The sequence below is a fragment of the Pollicipes pollicipes genome, unplaced genomic scaffold (assembly GCF_011947565.3).
Source record: "Pollicipes pollicipes isolate AB1234 unplaced genomic scaffold, Ppol_2.1 Scaffold_3447;HRSCAF=4054_pilon_pilon_pilon, whole genome shotgun sequence".
Lineage (NCBI taxonomy): Eukaryota > Metazoa > Arthropoda > Thecostraca > Pollicipedomorpha > Pollicipedidae > Pollicipes > Pollicipes pollicipes.
The window spans coordinates 36,967,847-36,981,034 of NW_023596297.1; the positions used below are offsets into that span (position 1 = coordinate 36,967,847).

Below are 13,188 nucleotides of genomic sequence, written 5' to 3' on the forward strand. Positions count from 1 at the left end.
CAAGCTGACGCTGTCAGCGTCACGATAAGCTGCTGTTGTCAGCGTCACTCTAAACCGCCGCTATCAGCGTCACGCTAAGCTGCCGTTATCAGCGTCACGCCAAGCTGCCGCTGTCAGCGTCACGCCAAGCCGCCGCTGTGAGCATCACGCCAAGCCGCCGCTGCCAGCGTCGTACCAAGCCGCCGCTGCCAGCGTCACGCCGAGCCGCCGCTGTCAGGGTCGCACCAAGCCGCCGTTGTTAGCGTCACACCAAGCCGCCTCTGTCGTGGGCCAATCAGAGATCGCCGCGGAATGCCTGACGCTCGGAGGGATGTGTTCGGCGGGCGTAGCGGCCGGCGGTGCCCGGCCTGTCGGCTGGGCACCGCCGGCCACCGTCGCCCCGTAACGGGCTAAACAGGCGGCGATCGTTACGGTCCGTAGCCGGGGTGAGCCGAGCGTGTTACACGGTCGTCTCGGCGACCGGAGCGGCGCCGGCCGCCGCCGGCCGCTGCCGCCCGGGTCAGCCCAGACGGTCACACCACCGGGCCATGGTAGCCATGGGTCAGGGTCGAGCGCGTCCGCGTGCGCGGCAGCAGCTGCAGCAGCTGCTGCTGCTGGCCATCTGCTGCAGCAGCGGATTCGGGTTGGGCGTCACCACCCCAGACGCTCAAGTGACCACAATCACTCCAGGTGAGGTTGGCAAGGTCGGCGAGAATGGACACCGTTATTCTGTTTGTGTGTATTGCATGTGCCCTGATGCAGAAAGCTTATTTTGGTTTTAGATCTACCATGTACCCGTTTATCTTGCCCCAAAATCAGAAGCGCCTGTTTTGTAACCATCTCCCGAGGATTTTTTCCCATTGGCACGTGACTTCCTGAAATCGGACAGTCGGACACTCAGGTCTGGACATAGATAATGGAGCCCAGGTGGTGGCGTTTTAAAAACCAGCAGACATATTTAAAGCTTTCACGCTAACATTTCTCGAAAGCGAAAAGCGCTGCCACACAGAGTTTGTGTATCGCTGAGCACCGGTGGTGCTGATCGATCATCGATAATGATGGTAGCTTGGCCTGCACATCACACATGTATTGCCATGCATGCAGGTATCCAAGAGGCGTGACCTGTACCGCTCACGTTTAAATCAGTACTGTTCCATTTCATGGTGTTTAATGGCAGCTCATGTCGAATGCGATCTTCTAGAAATATTTCCAAGCTATGAGTCCCACAGTCCCCACTCCACCCTGCTACATGGTTTTGACACAGGCGGACATTGGATACTTAGGTACGATATCTCTGTTCAAACTTCTGAGCAATTAAACAAATCCTGAAAAGCGCAAGATTCACTCCTCAAGTACTTTACATAACAAATGTAATGCTGGTGGCGTATTGCATCCATTCTTTCCTATTTTCGGACGCAGATGCAAAATGCATAAAACGAAAAGGCATGGAAAAGGAAATCAATGAATATATCCCTACACCGATACTGGCACACAGCCGGAAGCGCAGCCAGTCTTGGTAAGAGGGAGACACAAAACTTGAAGAAGGATCCACAGTAGAAATCTCCTTCACCCCACCCTCACCCTTTAAAAGATTGCTGATTTCTGCTGCTTTTTTTTAAAGGGCTCACGTTGCGTTTGTTTTTTGGGCCATAGACCGGGGCAGATCCGAGATGTTAGCGAAGGGAGCACGACAATGTGGCGTCCCTGAAAGCTGCTGTCATTCTACACTCCGAAAGTTCTCGAATTTATTACACTTATGTTCGATTGCTATTTTTATCTGAGAAATGGCTTCCTTCATTGTGCACCATGGCCGGCCAGACATAGTACACAGTTACATATATGGAGCGGGTTCAGTTTCTCAAAGATTAAGGGATCACGCCAGTCTTCAACTAAGTAAAAGAATTAAGGTTCGCAGGTCATCGGCGAGGGCCGAAGTGCACCCATAATCTGGATATACGAAAGGGTTATTGTACCCTTTTCAATTGAGACCATAAATTTGCCTGGACTTGGGGTCGAAATCAGGGAGAAGACATATTCTTTGATTATTTATTATTTATTGATATTACATATTCATTCATATTTGAATGATAAGAATATGTAATATCAATATGTAATTGAATATGTAATATCATATTTGATATTACATATTCATTTATTATTGAGACCATAAATTTGCCTGGACTTTGGGTCGAAACCAGGGAGAAGACATATTTTTGTGTATTTGGGGGTGTTTTAGCCATTTTACCCCGCTAAGCCTCCGAGTATGGCCAGCCGAATTACGTCCTTGTCGTGCATGGCATTATGGTGTCGTCCAGACTGTACCTCTTTACGATACATACTTTTTGGCCCTGTGTGGTGGACTTTAGATGCGTTGCCTTTTGAAAACATAAGTTATGGCTTTCTAAAGAAAGGTTTCCGTGCACCTTCTCGAATGAATCAATCCTGGAGGGAAAGATGCGGGCATCATGGCGTCCCTGTAACTTGACGTCTTTCAAAACTATAGCTTTTAAGTCCCTGCATATATATATATATATATATATATATATATATATATATATATTCCCAGAGCTCGGCGTCTGATGAAAATAAAGGCTACGTGGCCGGCAAGGAGAACTTCGATTAACGTTCACATTTGAATGCACCTTTGGAGAACAAAACCGTCATGGTGGACCCAAGGGGAGGAGGGCTCCATTCCCCCCTCCCATCCGACTTCGATCCTGGTCATGAGTCATACATGTGGCTGGGTACGCACGATTTCTACTTGAACTGCACGTACCTGAAAGCAGTTGGAGATTCAGCCCACTTAATCCAACACCAATGAAGGCGGCCAACTGATAAGATCAGTCAGTTCCAAAGCAGTTGAGCTGAACAGTGACCACACATATATCCTCTTACACAAGGATATGTGCAAATAGAAGTATTCCCACCCTTCAATAAAAATTGTGACATGGCACGATGTGTACGTCACGAAGTGTTGACAGTTCAGAACCGCAAGCAGACGTGCAGAGGATCGAAAAGGCGTGATGTTGTTTTACGACACAAAACAAGACGCGCTTACTCGCGACGCGCTAATTTAACCTGTGGTCCCCCTTGTGAAATCCGGCGCTCGCCCGTGCTCAGGTGCCCGCGTTCCTTGTTGACATTATGAGCTCAAAATTCCCTGCTAGGATGTCGACCTTCAGTATTCCACAAGGTGCTGGTCAAACGACGCTGTGGAGCAAACATCGGTTATATTGACAGCACTCGACGTTTGAGGCTATGCTTATGATCACAAGTGATTACGAGTGATCAAGGAGCATCCGATCATAAGCACAGCTTCAAAAGTCGGTTACTTTCCACATAATGCATGCTTGCTCTATAACGTTGCTCAAGCAGCACAAACTGGATTAGTCGCAATCGATAGCGCAGCGTAAGAACTCGGAATTCGTACTTGAGAACCAGGAGCTGAAGGCCCTTTTTACTTATATCAAGTACATTCATCGTTGTCTACTTACAAGTTGAGCTGCCACCATATTTATTGTTCGAACCAACAGGTAAGCATTTATTCACGAACAAGTGAGATAACAACTTGATAACATATATGCAGTATGCAACGAAGAAAATGCTACTTCCTTCACGCTGGAGTATGCATTTTAAGCGCCACCTTTATTCCACCCAGAGGCATTGACCAGAAGCTGCAATGCTACTTATGTGTAGCGATCGGAAACGTGAACAAGTCAACAGGATTCCTTATGTTCGTAAGCATGAGATGATTGAATCGAAAAAACGCCCACAACCTTAATTATACGACTTGAGCGTGTCTTCCTCTACTGATAACACTCAAGGGCATTGCCGAAATTTTTCTGCGGTTCTAGATAGCGGAGCTCCGCAAATGAAACACCCTGGGTACCCCTTATACCTTCCCGGACAGGGAATCTTGCAGGTAGAGTGCTAGTCGGCCCATTGTCTCTTTCCTGTTCTGGAGCTTAAATGTCAGTCCGTCCCAGCCCAAGACAGTCACCTACCGGCTTCATTCCACCGAAAAAAGGGTTGGGCCCCGTTGGTCGATCCAGCCTCAGAAAGATACATCACGCATCGTTCTCCTTCCTGACACGGGAGACCCTCTGACTGGAGCAGTTTGCCTCGGATCGACGGAGTAGCCCTATGGGAAGCAAAGGACTCCTTTGGAGATCCTCAGAACCGCAAAAGAATGGCCCGGCAGAGGGCGTTCAATAGTTAACACAGGGACCCCAGTTCAGGTAGTTGGCCCTTGCTGAAACTGAGCGGTGGGCCACCCATTCGGCAATATGGTCTCCTCTCTCTTTCGCGACAAAAGTTCCTTCCACTCTCGCAAAGCGGACCCTTTCGATATTACTTTTTCATGTCACCATAATTGTTATAGGCACTCGACAAACGCAAGAGGCCTCCTGACATTCCAGGCCCCGTCTCTATGTCTGTTCAGCAAATGTGCGCTCAATCGATGCGGGGCACTTAGGACACACAAGAAGCCTTGCTAGGCACTGTGGGAGCCCCGCCCGACGCATGTGCCCAATAATTTGTTTTTGCAGGGGCTCCGACTGATGCAAGCAAGGGTGGAAAAATTATATTTTTTTCTCGCCGTCCGAATTTCTGTGTGGGCAATGGTCGCCAGTATCATAACGTGATGCCAGATGACAAGAAATGGAAGTGACGTCCATATCAGCAGCATAATCAGAAATCGGGGTATCACCGGAACCCTCCTTCATCACCGCAACTTCTAATATCACACACACAACCAGAACGTTCATTTATACAATGCCATTCAGCTAACGCCAGGACGTTGTTGCGAAGAATGAAGGTACACCGACCCAGCACAATAGGATAGTTCGATCACAAACACAGTCTTCTTCCATCCTCGGGACCTACCGTGGTCTCACGTTTAACACGCGCTCGGGCGGGGGTCAAATTCCCCCCCCCAGGGTTTTTCCGGAATGTTTTCCGAAGATTTTGCATGGCTGTAGAAAATTAAATAGCGGATTGTTTGGTGCCAAAAATTGATATGTGCTTTATAATGTCGTTGAACTACGGCAGGCCAAAATCAGGTCATGGATTCAGCCAAGTTTATTTCTTGGGAATCGTTCAATCTGATGCAACGACGGAAGGTTGGACGAAGCCATACATCTCTGAGATACTTTCTTAGGTAGCAGAACAATTGAATGAACAAATTCCGTTGACCTAGGTTCAGGTATGAAAGTTACACAAAAATCAAACCAACCTGCGTTATCACTCTAGGGCTTTGTGTATGGGATACTTTCTGGTGCTCATTTCGATTTTGTAATGACAGGAACCGCGTTATACATCTTCCACGAACTTTTTAAAGGTCACAATAGGTCACTCACCTAAAATGACCAAAGTCAACATTCCGGTTTTAGGGACAAACTGCCTATCGTAATCTTCGTCACCTATTCAAATACAAAACTCAATGCAATCTTGTATGATTTTGGTCACCATGGCCTTCGAAAGGTCAAAGAAGGTCACTGACCTTCAATGGGCATGTGACCTTTTGCTCAGGCATCTAGGTTCTGGGGACACTTTGGAGACCAGCCTGGAGTTTGATCTAATTTGACTTTATTTGACCCAAAGGTCATATACTAGGAATCTCAAACCTAGGCCTAAGTGAGTTCACATACAGAGCAACACACCCTGTGAATTTTGTGTCTCCAGATCTTTTAATTCCTGAGATCTCAGGGGTCAAACTAATCCCTATCCGAGTGAAAGGTATCCAACCGGCCACCAGAGCGCGTGTTAAGTTTGATCTACGGCTAGATTTGCTATCCTCGACCGCGCAAAAAAAAAACGTCGAAGGACCTCGACAGCAAGGGTAGCTTAGCACGTGACAAAATTCCTAGTGGCGGCAGGTAGCACTGTGGGATGACGTCAAACATGCGGGTCTCTTCAGGGCCATGTCCCCCTGTGGAAACCATGTGTGCGCTTCGAGCCCCCCCCCCCCCCCACCCAAAAAAAACCATCATCACACTCTCGACCATACCTTAGGCATGCTCCAATCCTGGCGCGACATGTGTTGTCTGGTGCACGCCTTTCGATGCGTCGCAGCAATTGGTATATAAAGGCTTAAACTGGGCTTCAAGGCTGCCTGGAAAAGAAGGAGCAATACACTGGGTTCTGGTTTGAGCTCAGATTGATGTCAAGGCGACTGCGCAAATGCTGGGCGGGACGAAGTGGGGCGTGCTGGAAGAAGGATGCATCGTGGTCAGGGAAAGATGGACTGCTGATCACAGAAGATCACAGAAGTGTTTGAGAAAAACGAATGCCAATTGTTTCATATTCTTGTCATTTTAAGCAAAACCAAAAGAAAAAAATTGTTCACGGCTGCAGCCCAACTTTAAGATGCTGTTATACGCTCTGACGAACCGGAGGTACCAAAAATTCTGGGCCCAGGCTTGACAATTTTCCCCGGTTTGAACAATGAAGTGGCATGTGTTTTCACCCAGACAACACAAACCAGCTATCGCCGATCCCAGCCGTCTTTATTACCCTTTGCGGGCAGAGGCTCAGCAGTTCGTTTGCTGATCTGGATACACCGAAGGCGCGAAATTGTTGGTCTTGAACTAATGTGTCTGTCCCTATCAAAACCATAGCCGAGAGATGCTTTCCATTTTCACGCAAATAAAGCCGTACGTGAATTCGTAACTGAACACTGGTATGCACTGCCCTTTTGAGCCGCACTTCAAACTGTCTTCCGTGCAGAATCTGTGAATGTTTTTGACGTGATTGAGGGCAGCTCCGTTTCAAACAGTGAATTTAAATCCCAGCTATTCAAAGAAAGCTTGATAATCAGCGTTAATCTTGAGCTTTTCTGCGGGGGGCCATAGCAAGAGCTCCACCTGACCGCAATCTGATATTCGGGCGGGGACTCCTTAACAGGGTCACATTCGCGGCTGAACTGCTTTTGAAAGTAACTGAGGTGCTCCGTGGTAACCAGGTGGCCTTTGAGAGGGAAAATGTCCTGTGCAGCTAAAAGGACCACGAGTGCACCTACTGGCATCTGGCCTCAGAATGCCAGTGTCCTCTGACCGGCATTCGATGGCACCACCACTGCGGGCCGAAGCCTGTTCATACCACCTCCGGGCTGCCTGTCTGGTAGATGTCCTGTAGATGGGCGGTCGATAGTCGCTCCGGAGTGTCTGGTACTGTAGATGGGCGGTCGACAGTCGCTCCGGAGTGGACCTTAGGACTCGTTGGGACCTGGGGGGCCTGGGCACAAGCCCCTGTGTCCCAATGTCTGCGAGCCCTAAACGACAGCGTTTTGAAAGCAGCGCATATATATATATATATATATATATATATATATATATATATATATATTGTCTAATGTTCATGGCCCGTTAACGTTGTCTTGTCTTTTATTTTCAACTAGCCCTTGTGCCCCGTGATATATGTGCATTCTGCACATCACAAGTACGTCTAAGCTTTCCACGCCGCATTATTTGCATGTCATCAACTAAACCCGCTTCAGACGTTTTCTTCTCACATCCAATATTTCTTACACAAAACAAGGGATTGTTGTCGCCCCAGCCTTGCCTGCTCATGCTAAGGATGCGTCATTGAATGTCAGCCCTTCGAGCTCCCTATCAGTGATGAGATACCAATGTCACGGTAAATTTTGTGAAATGAGGTTACGCTGGCATTGGACCATGTCTCACAAACATCACGCAGCGTTGGAATTCGTTGAGCGTGACCAGCGCTGAGCATACTGTTGTTACTGTTGTTGTTACTGTTAAGCATACTGTTGATTCGTTACGAGATGACCTTTTCACAGAAGAACACGCGTGATTAATATTGATACAATAACCGGGCTTTGCTACATCGTGAAATTCCCAAATAAAACGGGTAAGGTTGGAATGAATTTGAACATGGCACAGTAGAAGCATACTTTTACGAACTGAGCGTGGAACACTAAACCAAAAAGCATTAAAAGTGCCCATGTGTGCTGCATTTGGCATTTCGATCTAACCAAGGCTGAAATTTGATAAATTGATGCGGATTATGATGGAGCATCTTTGTGCTGTTAGGCTGAGCCTGATCAGACTTAAAATGCAAGAAACAAAAGACAAAATGGCAGGTGGTTTACATTTAGAGTTGACGCACTAAGTTGTGCTGGACGCGACAAAAGTTCGATGCGCGATGAATTTGGTTACCCGGCTTTGGAGTGGTAACTGGTAGTCGATATAAAACACTAGTGGATGCATCATGTTGCGGACTCCGACGTCACAAACTACTCCTAACGCTTATACGATCTTGGCCCTATGCCGTGGCAAAATAAGATGAGATTTTGTTTGAAACCATTTGAAGATGTTAGGGATGTTGTAAACATAAAACGTGACCACGGAAAATCAGGTCATCATTGATCTGTCCTCAGAAGTCGTTGTGCGGAAAGAGATGTCTAAAATTAAGGATGTCATCGACTTTTGACTCGTGGAATAACCGATGGATAAAGAATAGGCTGGGACGGTTCATAGCCTCAGCTGAATATGGTAGAAGTGAGTGAAGTATCGTGCGTTCGCTGGCCATCAGGCGCTTTACCCTGCACCCAGCGTCTGAATCACAGTTTTTGAGGGAGTCATCGCTCGTGATGAGCCAATATGCGTGATATTCACTCTACCAAATCAGCAAAACATGTCAGATGCTAGGTCAATGGAATTTCCCAAACATCAGTGAGTATAGAACCACGGCGGAGGTCACCAACCATTCCCACACATGCCACGAATAACATAATTCAGCATTCCGAAGAAGCACAACTTTGCCAATCAGGGCCAGAATATCTTGCTTGTTTCACTCGAATTTACGGTGTACTCGGCTGCTGAAGATATAAGGGAGGTGCCAGTCACTCAGCCTGGCAGGAAGGGCGGGCGCCGCGCAGGAAGAAGATGTGGTGAAGGAGTGTGTCCAAGTAACGCACAATCATATATTTAAAAAAGGACCACCCCAGAAGGCAGCACCAGTAGTGATGTCCCGTCACACCGCATTTTACACATAGACTAAATCTGCATCGGCCCGGAACACCGGTCTGTGGAGGTTTAGTGACGTCTTCCAGGCCGTAAGATGCTAACCAGAGACACACTCCGTCTAGTGCAAAGTATGGTACACTTCATGTAAATGCCCGCTGTTTGCAGGAGTCGACGTGACTACACCGGAGTTGGCCAACGTCACAACGACTCTAGACAGCGCCACCACAACGGGGGGAGCACGTCCGACTACAGCGGCTGCCCCTACCACACTTCAGCCATCACTGCCTATCGCAGGAAGCACAGAAGGCGGGACGACCGCAACGGCGGACGCACCAAGCGCTACCAGCGACGCCCCAGGAGGCCTTGGAGGAATCTCTGGTGGCCAGGACGGCCTGATAGACACTACCCTAACCAACGCTGTGCCAACCAGCAACGGTGGCCTGGAGGATCTGCTGAACAGTACTGAAACTATCGCCATTCCAACCAGTGGCGGCGGCCTGGCGGACCTGCTGAACATCACACAAAGCACCACCGCTACAACCACTGACGCCGAGACTGACGGCAGGACTCCAAACAAGGGGCAGCGGAAGCGCACGACTCGCGAGATCACCGACACCACGAGTGTGACGACAACCAACGCCACCGAGAGCACGGCAGTGACGACTACGGCTGCGCCGCCAACGTCTCGCCAGACGACTGCGGCCGACAACCCACCTGCTGCACCAGTAACTAATGGCACCACGGCCACGGCGCAAGCCACCAACGGAACCACAACCACCGCACAAGCCACCAACGGAACCACAACCACCGCACAAGCCACCAACGGAACCGCGATCACGGTGGAGGTCACCAACGCGACCACGACTATGGCGGTCACTAACGCAACTGAGCCAACTACGACAACAACGACAACCACAGGTTTGACAGGGCGCGGGGTCTGCGTCGATGTGATTGTCACCGCTCTACACGTACACTTGATGCATAACTACGCGGCTGCTTTGCCACTGCTGCCGGTCATCGGCGGCATATAGCAACGAGTAATGTAATAAATCAGCACTGCACTGGAAATCACGTCCATAGTTCGCTTCGCTCCTTCTTCGCTTGTCGTCTAAATCTGGAATTTCCCACTCTCTCTTGTTAACTCGCACTCGGGTGGGGATCAGTTTGACCCCTTCCCTTCCATAGGCTTCTTATGGAATGAGTTCAGAATGACGCGGCGCAGCCGTGCCAAATTTTGCTTGGCTATAGAAAATTGAAAACCGGATCGTTCCGTATACAAATTTAGATGTACGTAGTCAGGCTGCTGATGTGACACGTCAAAGTCAGGCCATAAATTCAGCGAAGAAAATTGGTACGCAATCGTTCAATCCGATGCTGCAACGGAGTTGTCACCACCACCATTCTCAGTCACCACCATTCTCAGCATCATTCGTCCTGGCTGACATCTGAGACTTCAAATTGTTGCGTCTGTAGCATACTGTTTTAGTTAATAAAGATCGCGATTTAGAGCATTAACAGAGTATTTTGACTTTCCGTACTTTTCAGAGGCTCCCCCGTCAGTCATTGCTGTGCTGCACTGCAACGTGAAAATCGAGATGGAACATCAGTCCTGGATGTCGCTGAAAGTCACGGAGCAGTATCAGAGGCTGAGCAGCAGCGTCGTAACGGCTGTGAGTAGCCTCACGATCAGGTTTGGAAAGGATGGCGGCTTCTAACATCTCATCGCAATGCTCGCAAACGCTCTAATAACGACTGCGAGTATGTTGTTGACTACTTCCACCTTGTGTCAAGCGCCGCTGAACAATAGCTCACACCCTCAGATATCTCCTCAGGCCCCGTCCCCCTGGCGTCGCCAGCGGACGTGGGTTCCTTCCTGGGCCCCGTCCCCATGGTGTCGCCAGTGGGCATAGGTCGCTCCCTGGGCCTTGCGTGACTACCGGATGGTGATGAAGATTTATTGTTGCGACATTTGCCCACCCGCCCCCAGCTTTCTAAATAAATGGCTCGACTTCCCAAAGCACCAGTTTATCCACCCAGCAACACTGGCTCATCGCCTCCCGCATGCAATGCTGGTAAAGCCACTACCCGCGTCCCTCGGAGCCTATCTTGCTGTGTTACACAGGGCTGGTGCCCTCCATGCTCTGCGTAGCGCCACTGATCACTACCTGGGCCCTGCGTTACATCTGAAATGACTTCTCCGACGTCTTTCAAGCGAAGCTTGCGCCTGGGGCTATCAATACGGGGGGGGGGGGGGGAGGCACTGTTCCGGGCTCCGGTGATTGCTCTGACTGAGGTTCACGTGACTCTCCGCTCGGGTGACCTTTGTGACATCTAAGCTCCGAACACAAGCAGATGACTCTGACTCCGACTCAGGCCCACCTGACTTCACTGCTGGGGTGACCTTCATGACATCCAAGCTCTGGGCACTGGCCACTAGTTCTGACTCTGGCTCAGACTCACGTGACTCCCCGCTTGGGTGACCTTTGTGGCAGCCAAGCTCCGGGCACCAGCCACTGACTATGACTCTGACTCTGACCCGCGTCCCCAGGTGAGCGAACCGCTTCGGTCCAAGTTCGGTGACGCCTTCCTGGGAGTGGAAGTGATCGGCCTGCATGGCTCGGTGATTGTCGACCTCGACGTCACCGTGCAGACCAACGAGACGGACGCGGCCAACGTGGACAGCGTGCGCCTGGCGGCTGACACGACCAAGGCGCTGCAGACAGTGATAGACGCCGAGGGATTGACATTCGACCCAGAAGCAGCCATGGCCAGCGAGGACATTGACGTGATGATGCCGACTACCACCCCTGCACCCACTGGTACGCCCACCCCTAGGTCCCCGACGGCCGCACGCACATGTTAGGTCCCTTGCATCTGCACCCAACGGTGGGTGGACCGTGTCTGCGGGCGCCGATGGGAGCACACCCTGCATTCAGAATAGATAAAACAGGCAAAAAACATCACAATGCATCAGGCAAATTAAAAGATATTGCCTTATAGCAGTTAACGGATTGGAATCTTATGATGTAGTCAAAGCAATTTCATCTGTCAATCTATCTATTGACAAATTCCGAGACCCGACCCGGTTTCGTTAATTTTATGATGCTGTCAAAACCATTTCATTGCCAATCTATCTAATTGGAATTTTAGAATCCGATATGAGGGTGCCTATGGCGCAGTGGTTAACGCTGTGTTAACGCTGTCTGTGTTAACCACTGCACGTGTGGGAAGCCAGAGGTACGGGGATTGAGTCCTCGCGGCACCCGCCCTTCCTGCCAGGATGAAAGGCAGGCGACTCCATACAACCTGAGCGCCTAAATGCATCGTCGAGCCCCAATGGCGACGAGAGCCCGACACTATTTTTTGGAAAGTTATGATGCAGTCAAGACCATTTCATCCGTCATTCCACCTGTCTACAAGCTCTTAAACCCAACTCGGTTAAATTTGTCACAGCACAGCGGTAAGATTGCGCTATAGTCGGTGTCGATCTATAACATTTCAGCACAGCCCAGCACAAGACTGTAGCATATGTATAATTACCTTTAGCTCGCAGATGTTTATGCATCAATGCTTTTGGCTGTTCCTCCGACCGTCGACGATGCTTCCGTTTGCCTGGTGCGAGATCTTTGTCGATGAAATGCTTAAGCAGGGGATGACCGCTTGAAAAGCCAGAGCTGGCAGGCATCTGAAGTGAAGAGGCGAGGCGGCGAAGGCGCCGGAGCCACTTCGCCAAACTGCCTCGAAGTCTGTCCATTGGTAGTAACATACCCAAGCCTACGCCTAAAAATTTTCCCACAGCCCAAGGTAAACACAAATGATGCAGGCCAATACGCAGCTGCCTTCGGCGCGGCCAATCAGATGAGCATTTGCATTGGGGTCAAACCTCTTTCATGATCTAGGAATTTGGAATAGCTTTCGCAAAAGAGAGCTAGGTCCCCAGCATGCTAGACTTGAAGTAGGCACCGGCTCCCAGACGTCAAGGAACCTCAAGGTTTTCAGAAGCCCTGAGCAGTCAAAATCTAGAACAGAAGTAATCAGAGCATTGGGTACATAGGATAGGGTCCGTCACTGCGGCTGAGCCTGCATACTACTACGATGTTTCAAAATGGTTGTAAGTCTCCGCATCCGTGGCAGTCAGGGGCCATTGAACGGATGATAGGCACGGACATGGTGTGCGGGCATGGAGCCGGGCAGGCCATCATGAGCCAGCTCAGTGTGATGG

The 13,188-nt window shown here is 49.7% G+C and overlaps 1 protein-coding gene across 1 annotated transcript in view; it reads left to right on the forward strand.

The window, feature by feature from the left end:
- The first annotated feature begins 521 nt into the window (after positions 1–521).
- LOC119091339 (mucin-22) overlaps positions 522–13,188 on the forward strand; it is a 22,724-nt gene continuing 10,057 nt past the window's right edge. Inside the window, exons 1-4 of the mRNA XM_037214067.1 lie at positions 522–669; positions 9,132–9,884; positions 10,512–10,636; positions 11,515–11,785. Of these exons, the coding sequence (XP_037069962.1) occupies positions 528–669; positions 9,132–9,884; positions 10,512–10,636; positions 11,515–11,785 (1,291 nt within the window). The 5' untranslated portion in view covers positions 522–527. The remainder of the gene's footprint in view (positions 670–9,131; positions 9,885–10,511; positions 10,637–11,514; positions 11,786–13,188) is intronic.